We start from the raw sequence: 16,611 nt of genomic DNA, 5'->3' as shown, positions 1-16,611 counted from the left end.
GTCAAAGCTGGGGAGGGATAGATCAGGGTCGAATTATAAAAAAAAAAAAAAAAAACTTTGATTATCCCACGGAGCATCATTATGTCCATTATAACAACATGGAAACAATATGGCACTGCCACAAACCTGGCCACCCACCAAAACCTAAAGACAGAGATGCAAGTACGGCACCAAAGATAACCCTGAAGGAGCTGCAAAGGTCCACTGCAGTGATGGGAGGACCATTCAAACCACACACCCCACAGAAGGGTGCCAGAAAAAGGCATTGCATCAAGAAAATAATAAGGCAACAGCATGTGTCGACTCCCCAACACATGGGAGATCTAACATTTTAGTCACCGTAGGAAGCTCTGTGAGGCCTAAACCCAAGCCTCCCCATTACTGCGACAACGTCACTGCCCCAGTGGGAGTGGGAGTGGGAGTGGGAGTGGGGGGGTGCGTGCTAGTCATTGGCAGGGGCAGGAAAACTGGTCAGGGTTGAGGGAAAGATGGATGGCACTAAATACAGGGCACATCTTGAAGAAAACCTGTTTCTGTCAGCCGGAGATTTGAGACTGGGGACGACGGTTCCAGCTGGACGGTGAGCCCTAAACAAATCGCCAAAGCTCTGCTGGACTGGTTTAAAGGGAAACATTTAAATGTCTTGCAATTGAGAACTAGCGCAAACCCATCTAAATCGATTTTAACTCCAGCTTGTAAAGCAACAAAACATACACCATGGGGGATGAATACTTTCACAAGGCACTGTAATTTTTGAGCTACAGTTTTGAATATATGGTGATTTCCTGGCACCCGAGAGGTCCTCAGGAATGTGCCTTATGCACAGCCAAAGTGCCATTGGCTTCTGCTTTCCCCGTACCTTTACTCACATCCTAAGCTGCCACTCCAAACAGGCGGAAATTAAGCACCACTGGCAGCATCACTGTCCATAATGCAGTTGCAACTGCTCTCAAATGTGGAGCTGACCTGATTGGTCCATGAGGACAGATACAGGGAGTCCCTAACAGCAAGCTCCAGTGCAGGATTGTCATACACTGCAAAGGCTGCCTGTTGGACATACTGGGCCATGTTCTCGATATGGACTTCATGTGATTGTGGATTTCAGACAATAGCCAAATTATAATCAGTTTGACTTGATTTGGAGCCAATTCGATGCTTAATTATTAAGGTCATAGAACTGTAGGTAATTTACTTAATACAATTATCAATTATAATTTCACTATATAGTTAACAATGGTTGAATACATTTGAACGTTTTTTTTTTTTGGGGGGGGCTATTCTCCAGCAGGGGTTACCAAACTTGGCAATATGGTGGTGCAGTGGTTAGCACTGTTGCCTCACACCTCTGGGACCCGGGTTCAAGTCTCCGCCTGGGTCACATGTGTGTGGAGTTTGCATGTTCTCCCCATGTCGTCGTGGGGTTTCCTCCGGGTACTCCGGTTTCCCCCCACAGTCCAAAAACATGCTGAGGCTAATTGAGGTTGCTAAATTGCCCATAGGTGTGCACGTGTGCATGAATGGTGTGTGAATGTACCCTGCGATGGGCTGGCCCCCCATCCTGGGTTGTTCCCTGCCTCGTGCCCATTGCTTCCGGGATAGGCTCTGGACCCCCCGTGACCCAGTAGGATAAGCGGTTTGGAAAATGGATGGATGGATGGATGGATGGGTGGGTTACCAAACTCATGCATTTTGGTGAACAGTGAAGCGTATTATGCAGCATAATATGATAGCTGCAATACAAGAGCAGAGAACTGATGGTATTTCAAGCAAAGCAAGTCAGTTATTTTCAAATTATAGCCAGATTTAATTGTACTTCTGTTACCGCTGCTGTAGAACCAGCCTTACCAGTATAGACACACCTCAAAAATGAGAAATACCAACGTAAAACACAGTCACGATTTAATCAACATCATCTAAGCCAAATTAAGTGCTCAGTTGATGCACAGACAGTACAGTACTCAATCAGGAGCAAGATTCAACGTGTTCTGTTGAATGAAAGGTGGGGAAATCCAGCTGACAGAAGCCTCCAGATCTCCTTACTGCAGACAGCCAAACTAACAGAGTATCCGGTACATGTCGAGGTGATTCATTTTTCTCATTATCATGCATGGTGAGGATTTCAGTGAATAGTCTGTTAGCATATCAGAAGTAGGGTGACCTTATAAACCATGTTGGGGGGGGGGGGGCACTATGAGCTAGGACAGGGTGTGTAAACTACCATTTCAATTAATAAGGCCTGGATTTCACTTAAGTACCGACTTCTTGTTGAGTGCTGATTGGTCAGTCTCCAATAATTATGCTTGTGTCACTAATGCTAATGTGAAACGGCTGGATGAGTTATTCAATCAAGGAAACAAACCAGTAAAAGCACAGGAAGAACTGAAAATGTTAGCCAATCACAGGAGCCTTTCGGTTTTAAGGTAGTTAAAAACCTGAAGTAGCTCAGAATGTCCCGCAACAAGGATTAGCTAGTCACCCTAATCAGAAGGCAGGCAGGCAGGCAGGCAGGCAGGCAGGCAGGCAGGCAGGCAGGCAGGCAGGCAGGCAGGCAGGCAGGCTGGCTGGCTGGCTGGCTGACTGACTGACTGACTGACTGACTGACTTGGGGTACCTACCATGCAGGAAGTTGTATGAGAGGGTGGTTTATCTGTCACACCCATAAGGCAGTTTAGGATACAACCTGAATTGAAGGTTTCACTCCTGTTGCAGTACTGGAAGGACTGCCGTGTGAGGATGAGGGGAACATGGTTCAGCAGTGAGTCCAGGTTTGGTGTTGATAGCATTACTGTATCAATAGCCTACATTCACATGAAGAACATTAGTTAAATTAGAAGAGCCTGGAATTTAATGAAACCAGTAACCGGAGAAAGGTGTCAGTGAAAAGGTAAATTTCCAGCAAGTTGGTGATTCATGTATCAAAACAATCATTCCCTGACCGGGAATCGAACCCGGGCCGCGGCGGTGAGAGCGCCGAATCCTAACCACTAGACCACCAGGGAAAACGGTTTCCTTTTTTTCAAAGACATTATTATATGTTATCTTCTTAAAGCTATTAAATGTAATCTATTTAATAAAGCCATTAAATGTAATCCTAAAGAGTCGATATACGCAATATAAAGATTATGGCAGTTCTACAAATAAAATTACACGATATAGACACATGTAGGCGAGCAGTTATTTGTACTGCAGACCATTTGTTTATGAAACACGTACTAAATTTGAAACATGGTTATACTGTTCGGTTTTTATTTTCTTGTCCAGTTGTGAGAATTTAGTTAGCTTACGTTTTAGTTGCTGCGAAACCAAACTAAATACAGAACACTTATTTTTAGGGTGAGGAAGGACGTTAGTCACATTATATGTCACAGTTTTTGGTTATCGATGAATTGCTGTAATTGACTAAAGAATGGTCTTCTTGAATAATGGGACGTAAGGTCTGTTTAACGGCTGTGGAGACAATACAACCACCACGCTGTAATAACAGCTAGGTAGCGCTTTAAAGTTTAGTCTATAAGACGCTTTCCACGTCCGTCCTTTAGGGGGCGCCATTTCACTATAATTAGGCCACGGCATGGCCACTACGGGGCGGTACGAAACATTTTCTTATAACGAAATATTCATAATACAAGCTAAATTCGTATTGTCAAATATTTTTTCTTTATCAGGGTGCGATAGTTGACCTTTTAGTAAGACAGTCGAGCGACACGAGACGTTTAGATACTTAAAAGATTTTATTTAGACTTCTTAGGGTATTAGATTAACGGACCTCCTCTATAGGACATTCTTACAAAGCCAATAATGTTCCTATTTTCTCACTCTTTTAAGTTTTATAAATATAAGTTTGACATTTTGTTTTAATTTTCCAAACTTTTTAAACTACGAAACCATACTTTGCGAAATATGACTTTCGTGTGATTTAACGCTAATGACAGACATCAGAAGGATTTTCGTGTGCAACGTTTTACATGCATTTATTCTTACCGTTAACCTCCCGGTTTCATTTTAGGTAATTTCCGTGATTAGAAATACAAGCAATTGCAGCAATAATGCAGGTAATAGTGTGACTTATGAATGGCTGCGTTTATTATAAGAGTCAGTGTGAGAATGTTTGTAATATGCCTTTTTAATGCCCGTAGATGTGATTAAAGGCTACGCAAGGGCTTTCTAATTAATTCGATGCAAATTTCTTTATTACCGTTGTCCAGTCAGGCCAACAGCTATAATAGCTTCTGTTTTTTTGCGAGTTGCCTGGCGCTGCTCCAAGGCTAATTACCGAAAGTATGAATGAATGGGTGAATGGATAGGCCTTGACATGCAACAACAGAGCTTTTCAGTAGAATGAGACCTTTCTGTTACAGTCACTCTGGGAGAAAATTAGTGACAACAAACTAGAGCATGTTGTAGGCCTTCTTACATAATGTGGGGTGTAAGGAAATCTTGTACCCAGAAATGTTATCATTACTGTATTGGATAAGAAATGTGGAAAATGGATGGACGGATGTAAAATAGTAATAAACTGCATGGAAAAACTCAAACCAGTAGCTGTCATTGCCATGCTCCATGGTCTTGGTCTGGTACATAAATTGTTCCAAAATACGTGTAAAAGGAGCACGATTAAACACATGAACCACAAAATAGCAATGCTCCACCTCTCTCCCCCCCCCACCCATTTTTAGCATCCATCAATCTCTCATCAGCACCAGCAGCAGCACAGCTCATGTAATGGCCACTGCGTAAGCAACCCTCAAAGGTCCGTCAGCTGTTCAAGCAGCCGGGCACATGGGATAAGCGCCCCCTAGTGGCAGAGCTGAGCCTGTGTCATGTGGACGGGCGACATATGCGAGCAGGAACCCGAAGGTGCAGGGGGCACACTTTCTGGGGTTAGGGGTGAAAGTTGAGGCGCTTTACGGGAACCAGCAACCGGGGTGGGCGGAGAAGTGGGGACAGCAGGTGGCTGGCCCTGATCTCTACTGTGACAGACTGGGATTTAGGCAAAGGAAGCGCAAGCCGAAGTCTCCTAAGGGTTCCGTGCTCTGCCTCTGCCCATGTCTTACAGATTCATTCAGTCGGAAAAGCAGGTGAAGCTTCCGTCTTTAGATAGCAAAATAAGATGCTACAGCAGACCGCAAAGCACAGTGAGAAACTGTCAATTATTTGTCCATATGTTGAAGGCTTGTTCTGCCCAGGGTGTCCCCTGCCTCGTGGCCCGTGTTTCCTGGGGTCACCTACAAGCTCATGACAATCCTGTACTGGACGGATAGAGGATGAAAACAGTCTGCTCAGTCAAATTCTGTTCTACCGTTCCATGCTGTGCTTTAATAAATATTAAATCTGAAACACAGGACAATTGGATGGGTACTTCTTGAACTTGAGGGGGACATTTTTTGTCTATTGGATTATTTCGGCCAATATTATAAAAAAGGAGGGCCATTTTCATTGCATTTTTCGTTGCCCGTTCAAAGCCCACTGCAGGATAAACGCTATCGTCCAAACAAGTTTGACGCACTGGCCAGGAAATCCGCTGGTGACTCTTCTGTCATTATTTGTTAAACGCTTCGGTTAATGTGATCTGTGGAGAAACAGCAGTTTTGAGTAGAATGACACCACCCCGTTAATGTCCAACTGAAGGCATACAGTGACGAAGAGCTGCCACAGTTCTCATCTGCTAAACGGCTGTGCAGTGCGGTACCCTCGATGAACGGTCACATGACTGCAGGGCCATTAATTGCATTTACTCTGTGACGGTGAGTGCATGTGCTTAACCCTTAAGCTTCTCCAAATAAAAGCACCTGTTCAGTGTATGAATGAAAGGACAGCAAGATGATTATTAGTTCAGCATCAGCAGGTAGGTAGAGAATAGCAGCTATATTGTGTACGGTGCATTGAGCTCAAGTTAATCTCTAGTGTCCACAATCAGGGTGTCCAATACTATTTTGCTATTATCAGTGCAGAGTAATAAGCAATGACTGTGTGCTCAACACTAGCTTGGCTGGGTGAATGAGATGTTTCCAAAACTGGCATCTACTCAGTAGCAAACAGCATGATGCATAATTACAGAGCATGGATGCAGTTATTTTCAGTAGCTGCCAAGCCAGTTTTTATGAAATACTTCTCTACAACAGAAAAGTTTATAAAGGAAAATTATCAAGTATAAATTAATATTGATACATAACTGATGTCTCACACATTAAACAAAAAAAAAGCTAAAACTGGCAACAAGGTGTGGATCAGGAAGCTGTGGGACTTGTTATATGCTTGTTATAAATTAGTTTATGTGCATGAGTGTGCAAATGTCATTTTATCATTTAAGCTCGTTCTACTACAATTCTGTGTCATTTCTCTGGTTGGTTCTGCATATATGGTGAGTGTGTGACTTACTGTATCTTTGAGTGTTACATCCCACATCATTGTGTGTTAAACTCACCTATGTGTCTATGTCAGTGTTGCCCAACCTGGTGTTCAGGGACCTCCAGACTAGCCACGTTTTTGCTTCCTTCCAGCTCCCACACAGACAGTCCATATTTTTTTTCGAAGGATCGGGTTGGGAAACACTGGCCTGGATGATCGTCTGAGGACTTCAGCGCAAAACTGGAGATGATCGGGCGACAACTGATGGAGCAGAAGTCTGCAGAAATAGGCAGGCAGACAGAGATCTCTTCTGCATCATAACAAACCTCTCGGGGTTCCTGTGCTGGATCTACACAAAACCCAAATGCAGGAGGTTCAATATGGGTATGACAGGAATTATATCTTTATAACCAAATAATGCATTTCTCCTTTAAGCTACCAAGCAACCACAAACAAGGGAAAATGCTCCTGACTAGGATGGAGATGAATTCAGAGAAGATTGCGATCTGTTTCCTTTCTCTTTGCTGCAGCCGTTTAACCTGCAGCAGTTGCATTATTGCATTGCTCATTTGCTGCGCGTTTGCTGCTGCAGGGCGCCATGCAGATGGATGCCTTGGTGGGTGCAGGGGCTGGGGCCGAGCCTGTGGGCCCAGGTGGTGCGATTTGTGGAGGCTGTGAGGGGGAGTGCCGCACAGGGGAAGCAACAGGCCTCCCTGCAGTTTCGGGAGAGCTGCAACGGAGTAGAGGGGAAGCTGACCCAAATCAAGGGCTTCCACAGGGTCCTGGGTCTCCTGTGGGAATAGGAGGGCCCCTTCCTTACAATCTGGGTGAGGACACCCCCCTGTAGATCACCCCCAATATACAGTTCAGCAAACTTATTCCAAACACATATACTGTCCATCTATGCAGTGTGTATGGTTGTGGACTTATTAACAACACCAACACATGCACACGCACACACACACACACACACACAGACACACACACACACACAGGTTTGTAATTATATCTTTGTGAGGACTCTCCATTCAAATCCATGGGGAAAACTCTAATCACAACACGGAGGTCTTACGCCCCCCCCAGCCCTAACCTTAACCATAAATAACTAAATATGAGACTTTTGAAATTTCTGTTTTTTGATTGCATTCACAGATCTTTGTGGGGACCTGAAAAATGCTCCCCACGACGTTAAAATTATTGGTTTTTATCACATTGTGGGGGACATTTGGTCCCCACAATGAAATATAACCCTAATCCACATGCACTGACACACACACAGACACACACACAGACGCAGTGGTCTAGAATTAATTATGAAATACACACAGCATGTCATTTGACACTGCCCTATTGTTACCTCGAAGGTGCACAGACCCAGACATCCTAGGTGTGTTAGAACTGTCGTTCGGATACCTCGCGTGCACACACACCCACACACACCCTACAACCACACATCCTCCGCTGCTGGCCTCAAACGCACATTCTCACCCAACCTGAACAAACACATTCCTCACCGTCTCGCCTCCAGAAATGACACGTAAACTGAAACATCACGTACGATAGGCACACTTAATGACATATACCTTTTCTTTATATGTGCCTATAATGCGTACTCCTCCTGCTACTTACATGTGCAGTCGAGTTCTGGCTGTGTTTTTAGGTGTTTTGGTGTGTGACTAGGTTGTGGATCCTTTAACACCTCCAACAGCACCGTCACCCAGCCAGTCTAGCTGAGCTTTGGTCTGTACAAAGCCAGTATCCAAAGCAGTACCGCTATGGTCAAGACATCACTCACACACACCTAAGACTAAAGGCGAAATTAGATCATTTAAAATTTGCACACGGAGTTCCTGTCTGGACCTTGGTTTCCATTTGAATCAAATGTAAGCGTTTGTCATTAAATATGTGACGTTAGATGATTGGACTCCCCTGGTATGAGGATTCTCTATGCGCCAATAATGTGTATTTATGCCTTCTTGATCCTGGACTATTACAATATAAGGGTACAATAAAGGGTTTTTAATGAAGAAAAATACATCTGGAATTTATTTAACAAGTGTGACACTGCTGGTTCAGAAGTATGCCCAGAACGTTACAATTGTTCAGTGACAAACGAGTTACAGTACAACTGAATCATCGTAATGTGTATGTCATACATGTGTGGTTTAAAACTGGCTGTAAAATGTTCCAGCTATACAGTGAGAACTCAGCTCAGAAATAGCAAAGGTGACAATGTTCTATTTTTACAGCCCTAACAGTTTTCTTTTTCCATCGGTGATTAAATTTAAAAGACTGATAGATTTTGATTCTATTCCATCAGCTTACTCTGAAATGGGCTGTTATCATTTTGCGTCGGCTTTTCAAACATAAAGTTAATGATTGTAATATGGTTTACTGGTGTGCAAAGTCATTTTTTTGTAAGGGAAAATGTAGCTTTGTGTACAATGCTTTGTTATGTCAGACTGTGATTAGAGGCAGGGAGGGATGGACGAGGAAAACAGAGGCACTTGTTTTCACAATTAATGCGTTTTTTTGAGTGATTTTTTTGCATGCTGTTTTGCATCATATTTATTAGATTATTGATTTTAGAGGCGGAAGTGTGCACATATTTAAAGATAAGGATGCGTAGGAGGTGGATGGATGAGATGATCTCTGTGTCGTGTGCCAGCAAAGTATGGAAAGCAGGAGCAAAGCTTCTCGGGCAGGTCAGTCAGACTGGTGAGCAGAAGGAAGAGGATGGAATGGAGTGTGAGTATGAGGGTAAGTATGAGTGTGAGTATAAGCGTGAGTATGAGCGTGAATATGAGGATGAGTATAAGCGTGAGTATGAGCGTGAGTCTGAGGGTGAATATGAGAGTGAGTATGAGTGTGATTATGAGCGTGAGTATGAGCGCGAGGATGAGTGTGAGTATGAGCGTGAGTATGAGGATGAGTGTGAGTATGAGCGTGAGTGTGAGTATGAGCGTGAGTATGAGGGTGAATATGAGCGTGAGTATGAGGGTGAGTATGAGTCTGAATATGTGCGTGAGTATGAGCGTGAGGATGAGTGTGAGTATGAGCGTGAATACAAAGAGAAATCTGTTGGGCGAGAATAGGGGAGAAAGACAGAAGAGGGAGAAAAGTTCTCCATGCAGCCAGATCAATGCTTGTAGTGTGAGTGAGCGGTTCATGCTGAAATGTGACTTTAGAGGCACTGCAGTATGGTGATAAAAAAACAGAAGGTGAAGATAAAGATGAGAAAGCAGAATGCATGATTGGAAGGAGGCTGGCCAGTGGACTGCCTGACACGAGGGGAGGTGGTGGGGACCATGGGGTACGCAGGGGCGTGTCCGGAGGGTGGGAAGGGAGAAGGAGCAGGGGGCAAGGTCACGTAGGAGGAACATGGAAAAAAAGGGCGGTATGTAAGACCTGAGGGGGGGGGGGCATGAGGAGGGGGAGTGGAGGGATAGAGAGATGAGGCGGAGCAGAAACTGAGAGAATGAGAGTGGAATGAATGAAGGAGGTGATATCTTCATAAGGTGTCCGTCGGCCAGCAGTGGAGCAGGAGATCAGGAGGCTCGCCTCTCATGGGACGTGCAGGAGGGCTGCGTGGGAGAAACCTGGGAGGCGTTCTGTAAACCCAAGCAGGTGAGCTTTCCTGACCATCATATATGACGGGGAGGACAGATTTAATAATCACATATCACTCTATCCCTGAGTCATCAAGGAAAACCGCTCATGTGACAAAATCTCTTGTGTTTTTACCCAGGATTTAGCCAAAGCTGACGGTAAGTCTACACAATTATTTTCATAAACCTTGCTGTGTTCTCTCTGTATCCTCATCTGAGAAGTGAGTTCTTAAGTTTCCCTTGACTTTTTTGACTGCCAGATATTGATATTTGTGAATCAAGACATCACTGGTTAGATCTATATTAACGAAAAAAATAAAATAAATAAATAAATCTTTGAATTTTGATTTAGCTCTCATTTAAAATCCTAAACAAGATCCATCTACAGTACCTTAATATTAATAATCAAAACTAAACATGTTTTAGACTGAATTATTCCAATACATAAACAAATGAGTTTGGTTCATTTTCAGATTTTATGCATGTGATACATATTTAAATATGTACATTTTCATTCATGGGTTGGTGCCCCATCCTGGGTTGTTCCCTGCATTTGGGATGGGCTCCAGTCCCCTGCAACCCTGCTTAGGACAAATAAGTATAGAAAATGGATGAATGGATGGATGGATATTTTCATTAAAGGATATAAACTCCAAATATGCACATGACAGAAACCCATAAAGGCATTACAAGTAGAGCTCAGATGCCGATTCTAAAGTCTGTGCCTTTGACTTAATGCAGCGGTGATGATGATTCCGCATGTAGCATCGCACCCAGAATAATGTCTCCTGTGCCCCAGCGCAGTTATTTTAAATTATGTCCAGAATTTAATGAAGGTCTGATGAGAGAATGGTAGCAGTCACTGTGGTGGTGGAGCTGCATAGGACAGAAGTTAAGGGAAGATGCCAGGAGAGCCGCTGACTGAGGACTTGCCACCAGTTGATTGAGAATGAGAGAACAGGAGAGCTGAAGGTTGCTGTATGGGAATGTAGCGTAACGGAGAGAGAGAGAAGGTGGATGTCCAAGACTGTGAGGAACGGGGGAGCGTGTGAAAGACAGATGGCCTCTCAGCAGAGGTGTTCCCCTCCTCCTCCCTCTCGCTCTCCGCTTGTTTCTGGCATCCTCGGCCCACCACCCTCCCAAACATTACCTCATCTCTCTTCCTTCTCCTCTTCATCTTCCCCTGTTACCTTCCATTAGACCCCACTCTTCGTCCGGATAAGTCACTAGCGCTTCATCCATCCGTCTGCCTCTGCCGCCGCTCTCGCAGCTGGAAAAACCGAAGAACCTACCAGAAAACCAAGAAGAAAATCCATTTTGGGAAAGAAGGGGATGTAAGCTAAAATAAGGACCGGAAGGTTCTTGGGTCTGAGCCAGGCTGCAGAAGAGTGTCCTACTCTAGAGTGAAGCTCAGCACGTAGTGGACTAGCGGAGGCCCAGAGATACTTACTTACCCAGCATAGCAGAGCTTTACCCAGATTTTTGGCACAAAATATCTTCTATTGGGATTTGTCGGCAAGGATCGTTTGGAATAGCCACAAGGCAGAAGAAGATATCTTTTTAATTCCAAGATACAGATGGACCTCCCATCAATGATCCACCTCTGACATTTGGAAAGTCTCTACAAGGCAACCTGTAAGAGTTCAGAGTAAGTCGGTCAACTTGGGGCTGTTAGTTGGTTCCTTAGAGTAAAAGAGGAAGAGAAATTAGCACATATTACGTAACAGGGTCACCTGCAGTCTTTAACTTTTCGATCCTGCTATACATCACGTTTTATGAGTACAGATATATAGCAAAGGCTCACAAACATACAGTACTGGGCTTATCTTCCTGAAGACCACGAAGAAAACACATGGCTGTCGTACTGACCCTGACCAGGAGTGTGACTCCTTGGTGGAACCGTGCGTTTTGCCAGGGCTCTGCCCTGCTGCTGGGGCTGGTACTCGCTCTAGGAGTCCAAGGCCAGAATGACACGGAACCCATTGTGCTGGAGGGGAAATGTCTGGTGGTGTGTGACTCAACCCCGTCCTCGGAGCCAGCGGGCAACGCGCTGGGCATGTCCGTGCGCTCCGGCACCGGCCGCGTAGCTTTCTCTGCCACCCGGCAGACCAACCACGAGCCGACTGACATGAGCAACCGAACCATGATCATTTACTTCGACCAGGTAAGCCACCCCAATTAACCCTAATATCTGCGAACCCTGCCTTCAGTAACAATTGTGAAGTTTCTTTCTAAGTCTTCCCTTATTGCCTCACTGGACTGGATGTAGAGCTTCAGGTTATATGGCTGAGAGCAAAAAACATAATAGGATATCTGTCCTGGGAGGTTACCGTCTGTTGTACCTTTGACCGGAAGTGTCCCAGTAAAATATCCAGCTGTATGAATGTTATATATATATATATATATATATATATATATATATATATATATATATATATATATATATATATATATAAAAAAGTTCTTCTGGAGAAAAATGGTAATAAAACATCACCTTTCCTCTTCCTAGATACTCGTAAACGTGGGGGGTCACTTTGACCAAGAAAGCAGCATCTTCCTGGCCCCGCGAAGGGGGGTCTATAGCTTCAACTTTCATGTGGTCAAGGCCTACAACCGACAGACGATACAAGTAAGTAAAACATACAGATAAAAACACAACCAGGCCTTCCTATATATAAACAGCCCGTGCTGTTACTTGTCACCTGCTCGGTTATCTGACGTTAGTTTTTCACACATGCAGTTGGCGTACATTCCTCAGAACCATGTCTGGTATTAAAATTACATTTTTCAGTTCACACACTGACTCAATCACCGAGATCCTTAGCTAGTAACTTCAACAGAACTTGATTTTCTATAATATATTGTATTACGTTATGTTATATTTTACATTGTTTATACATATACATATACATATACATATACATATATGTTGAAACCACGGTGGGACATTAAGTAATAAATAATAATATAACTAACAGCTGAGTGCCACAGCATGTGAGGCTGATTGATAGATGAGCTTCCACAGTAAATTTGAAGCCATTGTTGCCTGTGTTTTGTGCTGGAGTGTACAGCTCCTTTCCTCACCTTTAGTTAGCTGTACTCTCTTTTGTGCAAAGTAGATTTGCCAGTGCTGTATTATCAATAGATTTGCCATAATAGACCCTTTATCCTTGTTGCGCCTTGGGGCTGTTTAACGGTGCATTCATGAATATCTATAATAGCTTGCTGGGGTTTTTTTTCTCCAAACCTTATGACTTCACTCCACTCAGAGCACTTCACTGGCACAATGTCAACATTTCGCACATTAAGACAAGCTTTAGTAAACTGGAAATGTCCCCAACAGTATAATGGAAATCACGTGTGAACTCTCGCCCAGGTGAGTCTGATGTTGAATGGCTGGCCCATGATCTCAGCCTTCGCTGGTGACCAGGATGTGACCAGGGAGGCGGCAACCAATGCAGGCCTGGTCATCATGGAGAGAGGAGACAAGGCCTACCTCAAGCTGGAGAGAGGCAACCTCATGGGGGGCTGGAAGTACTCCACCTTCTCCGGCTTCCTGGTCTTCCCGCTGTAGAGGGAGCCGGGGGTGGGTTGTGGGTGGTGGGGGGAAAGGGGACGGGATCGATTCCGGGATTGGAAGCGAGAGACGGGGGAGCCCATCTGGAAGCAGGGGGGAGCCTGACATGGAGGCAGCGGGAGAGATTTGGAGGGATGGGAGAATGGTGTGAGTAGAGGAAGAATGCAGTACATATAACAGAGCTGTTTTACAAAGACATATGGAGAAATTCACACAAGTGAGAACCCAAAGTAAAGATGAGGTAGACAAAAATATAGACATCGGGTTGTGTGTGTGTGTGTGGGGGGGGTTACTAGATAATTATTCTTATCTGTACGACACAGTAGCTTTACTGGTGGATTTAAGCACTGGTGTTTGCGTGTGCGTTGAATCTTGCATCTACTGATCTATCTATCTATCTATGTATCTAATTTACCATACCACTAAATCATCTGTTTGCTTTTGGAAATTTTGAATTGGCTGATCTGATAGCTGTGCAATTTAAAGAAAGTTTCTTTGACTATAATTAAGAAAATGTTGATAGTTAAACAGGACTGGTTAGTCTGGTCATCAAACTGACTAAGATTTCCCTGATTGATGCTTGAGAAAAAACAACTAACAATTCCTGATACTTGCTAATTGGCCTTCATTACTATTAATGTACTCTATTTTTATTTCATGTCTGCGCTAACACAACATGTTTGGAATGTTATTAATATATTATGTGAGAATGATTTAGGTCCAGTGCAATTTGTGTGTTATTATTGGGATTCTATCCTGAAAGTGATCCACTTGTTATAGATTGCTGATATTCCCACGACTCTGGGAAACATCCCTTTTATATCCGTTCAGGCTTTGTGTAGAACCGTCTTTCATTTTTGCCTGTATTTGTTCCTCATCATGTATCTTTCACCACAAGAATCGGAAGTAATAACTGAAATAAACCAAGCATAATAAAAACAATTGAAATTTTGCGGTTCATTGGAATGCCTGTGTATTTTAAAGGTGAGTGGTAACCCGAACTTGTGTACTAACCCTAACCCGATCTAATCCTGCATTTTCATTTGTTTAGTTCCTCTTAACACTGAGAGGCCAAGCGACGACCCAACAGCAAAGAGGTTGTGACTGTAGCATTAGAGCAGCGTTTCTTCCCTTCTGGTCATTTTGTGGTTGTCTCTGGGCAATTTGTCAGCTAACCTGACTGCGGTTTGTAAATATAGCTCGCTCCACCAGAACTGGCGAGGTGAGCTGGGAGCAGCACAAGGAACAAAATGAGCAACAACCCCTGACGACGTGGCTAACCGTCTGCTGCCCGCCTATGCGGTTCCGGCAGCAGATGGGGGTTTTGGCGGGCCCGGTCCAGAATCTCCGCCAGGCCCCCATGGGCTGACTGCCGCGGCCTGTCACTAGTGGTTAGCCACGCCGGTCGAGCCCGCTACGGGGGAACCGTGCAAGTCAGGAGGATCCACCCACCCGAGAGGGCTTTTAAAGTACCTTCTTAATTATTTCATTTTCACTGAAACGTAAGGAGAGAGAGCCTCCAAGAGTTCAGTGTCAAAATTCACCGCAGCATTCCCTGGCCTGCCTGTTTTTATTGTGTACCAAAAAGGATGTGACACATTTCGTATTAGCCGCGCGACATGTGGATAAAGATGGCAGTCAAACTACTTTGCAAAGGTGCACACCTCCGCAGCACGAGTTAGGATCGCACCACTGGCAGTTGCGTGGCCAGCACTGTGACTGCGTCACTTACACTCTGACATGTGTTTAACGTAATCAGCGAGCTCGCATGACTGCAGGGAAACGCACAAAGTGCCGCGGGTGGCTCTGCGTGTCTGGCTCTATCTCATAATCAAACCTATGCTCCCTTAATACACAACAGAGAGAAGTTAAAGCCAGCACCTGCTCCCTGAACTGCTCTTTCACCCCACTTAGGGTGTGCTGGCCTCTTATCCCCTAACAAGCTCATTACTACTATTACATTACTATTGCAACGCTGTATCACATTTACAGTAGAGCGTCTTACTTTGCACCTTTGCGTTTTTGAGGCGATGGGTCGGAAAATGTGAGGGCAGTCAAATGATAAAGGCATGAACCTTCACATTCAATAAAACAATTTAAACTTTCGGTAATGCTTTAATTGACGGGGCACAAATCACACAGTAGTGTTATTACTTATGCATTAATTAACCACAAACTAAGTCTTAATTACATACAGATCTTATGTTATTTCATGATTAATGAATCGTGACGCATGTTTTATCTCGAGCGGTTACTGTATTTGTTACTTATAAACCTCTGTAAACTACCGATGGAACAAGTCCTGAATGACACGTTAAATACCGATCTCATATTTGTTCTTCATTAACGAATCATGATGCATCTTTCATCCCAGGCAGTTACTATATTTGTTACTATATTTGTCAATTCTGTAAACCTTTGTGACCTTCTGAAGGAATAACTGAAGGAACAAGTCATGAACAACATGTAGAATACTGATCTCATGTTTGTTCATCATTTCTGACACATCCTGCAAGCAGCAACTATATTTGTTCATGATTTGTACTTCAGCAGTAACTGAGCCATTGCTAAGCATTGATACCCCGTCAAGTATAGTGTTACCAAACTTTCTTATATGTTTTGTTACTTAATGGAATGACACTAAATACATTTAGGTTCATTTTTGGAGAAACTTACTAGTATGAAAAAAAATAATCAATTAATACGAATCTCCAAAATCACACTTAATCACAAATTGTGTGTCTATAAACACATGAGCCCATTCCTCTTTGTCGAGTGCTGTCAGGAAATTTGTGCTGTATTTCCACCATTTGGTCGCCTGTGACAAGCACACACATACAATGCTGTCATTTTTGCTCTCTCAGCATTTCAGGGTCACTCCGGTTTGTGCTATTTTATATTGTAAACACACTTGGCAGGATCTGGATTTAAATAAATAAAGTGTGACTGTTCATGGATGTTGTGTTACGAGAATAATCTGCTTTTAAATACCCAGGAAGTGGTTATTTTGCTGATAGCTTACGAGTGCTCCTTCATGTCTGAGTTATTTAACCCGTTACAAATTCCATTTCTAATTCT

The 16,611-nt window shown here is 43.7% G+C and overlaps 1 protein-coding gene and 1 non-coding gene across 3 annotated transcripts; one reads left to right on the top strand and one right to left on the bottom strand.

Annotated features, from left to right (window-relative positions):
- Positions 1-2,927: 2,927 nt before the first annotated feature.
- On the bottom strand, positions 2,928-2,999 carry trnae-cuc (transfer RNA glutamic acid (anticodon CUC)). Its single transcript has one exon. It is a non-coding gene; the product is annotated as a tRNA-Glu (tRNA).
- A 6,818-nt stretch (positions 3,000-9,817) lies between these two features.
- cbln12 (cerebellin 12) lies at positions 9,818-14,493 on the top strand. Of its 2 annotated transcripts, XM_049011770.1 has the most exons (5): positions 9,819-9,975; positions 10,097-10,115; positions 11,157-12,120; positions 12,466-12,585; positions 13,333-14,493. In XM_049011770.1, exons 3-5 carry the CDS (start codon positions 11,809-11,811, stop codon positions 13,528-13,530), a joined length of 630 nt encoding a protein of 209 aa, XP_048867727.1. In that variant the 5' UTR covers positions 9,819-9,975; positions 10,097-10,115; positions 11,157-11,808; the 3' UTR covers positions 13,531-14,493. The 2 variants fall into 2 exon arrangements, with proteins under 2 accessions (XP_048867728.1, XP_048867727.1); XM_049011771.1 differs by lacking the exon at positions 10,097-10,115 and having other exon boundaries at positions 9,818-9,975.
- Positions 14,494-16,611: the final 2,118 nt, after the last annotated feature.

Source organism: Brienomyrus brachyistius, chromosome 4 (genome assembly GCF_023856365.1).
Source record: "Brienomyrus brachyistius isolate T26 chromosome 4, BBRACH_0.4, whole genome shotgun sequence".
Classification (NCBI taxonomy): domain Eukaryota; kingdom Metazoa; phylum Chordata; class Actinopteri; order Osteoglossiformes; family Mormyridae; genus Brienomyrus; species Brienomyrus brachyistius.
This window is presented reverse-complemented; position numbering and strand designations above follow the sequence as displayed.

What these genes read in the sequence shown, in the direction of transcription:
- cbln12 (XM_049011771.1), top strand. Translation starts at nt 11,809, where the DNA reads ATGGCTGTCGTACTGACCCTGACCAGGAGTGTGACTCCTTGGTGGAAC. An exon ending in TGATCATTTACTTCGACCAG is followed by an intron (nt 12,121 to 12,465) that starts GTAAGCCACCCC and finishes TCCTCTTCCTAG; the next exon opens with ATACTCGTAAACGTGGGGGG. An exon ending in ACAACCGACAGACGATACAA is followed by an intron (nt 12,586 to 13,332) that starts GTAAGTAAAACA and finishes ACTCTCGCCCAG; the next exon opens with GTGAGTCTGATGTTGAATGG.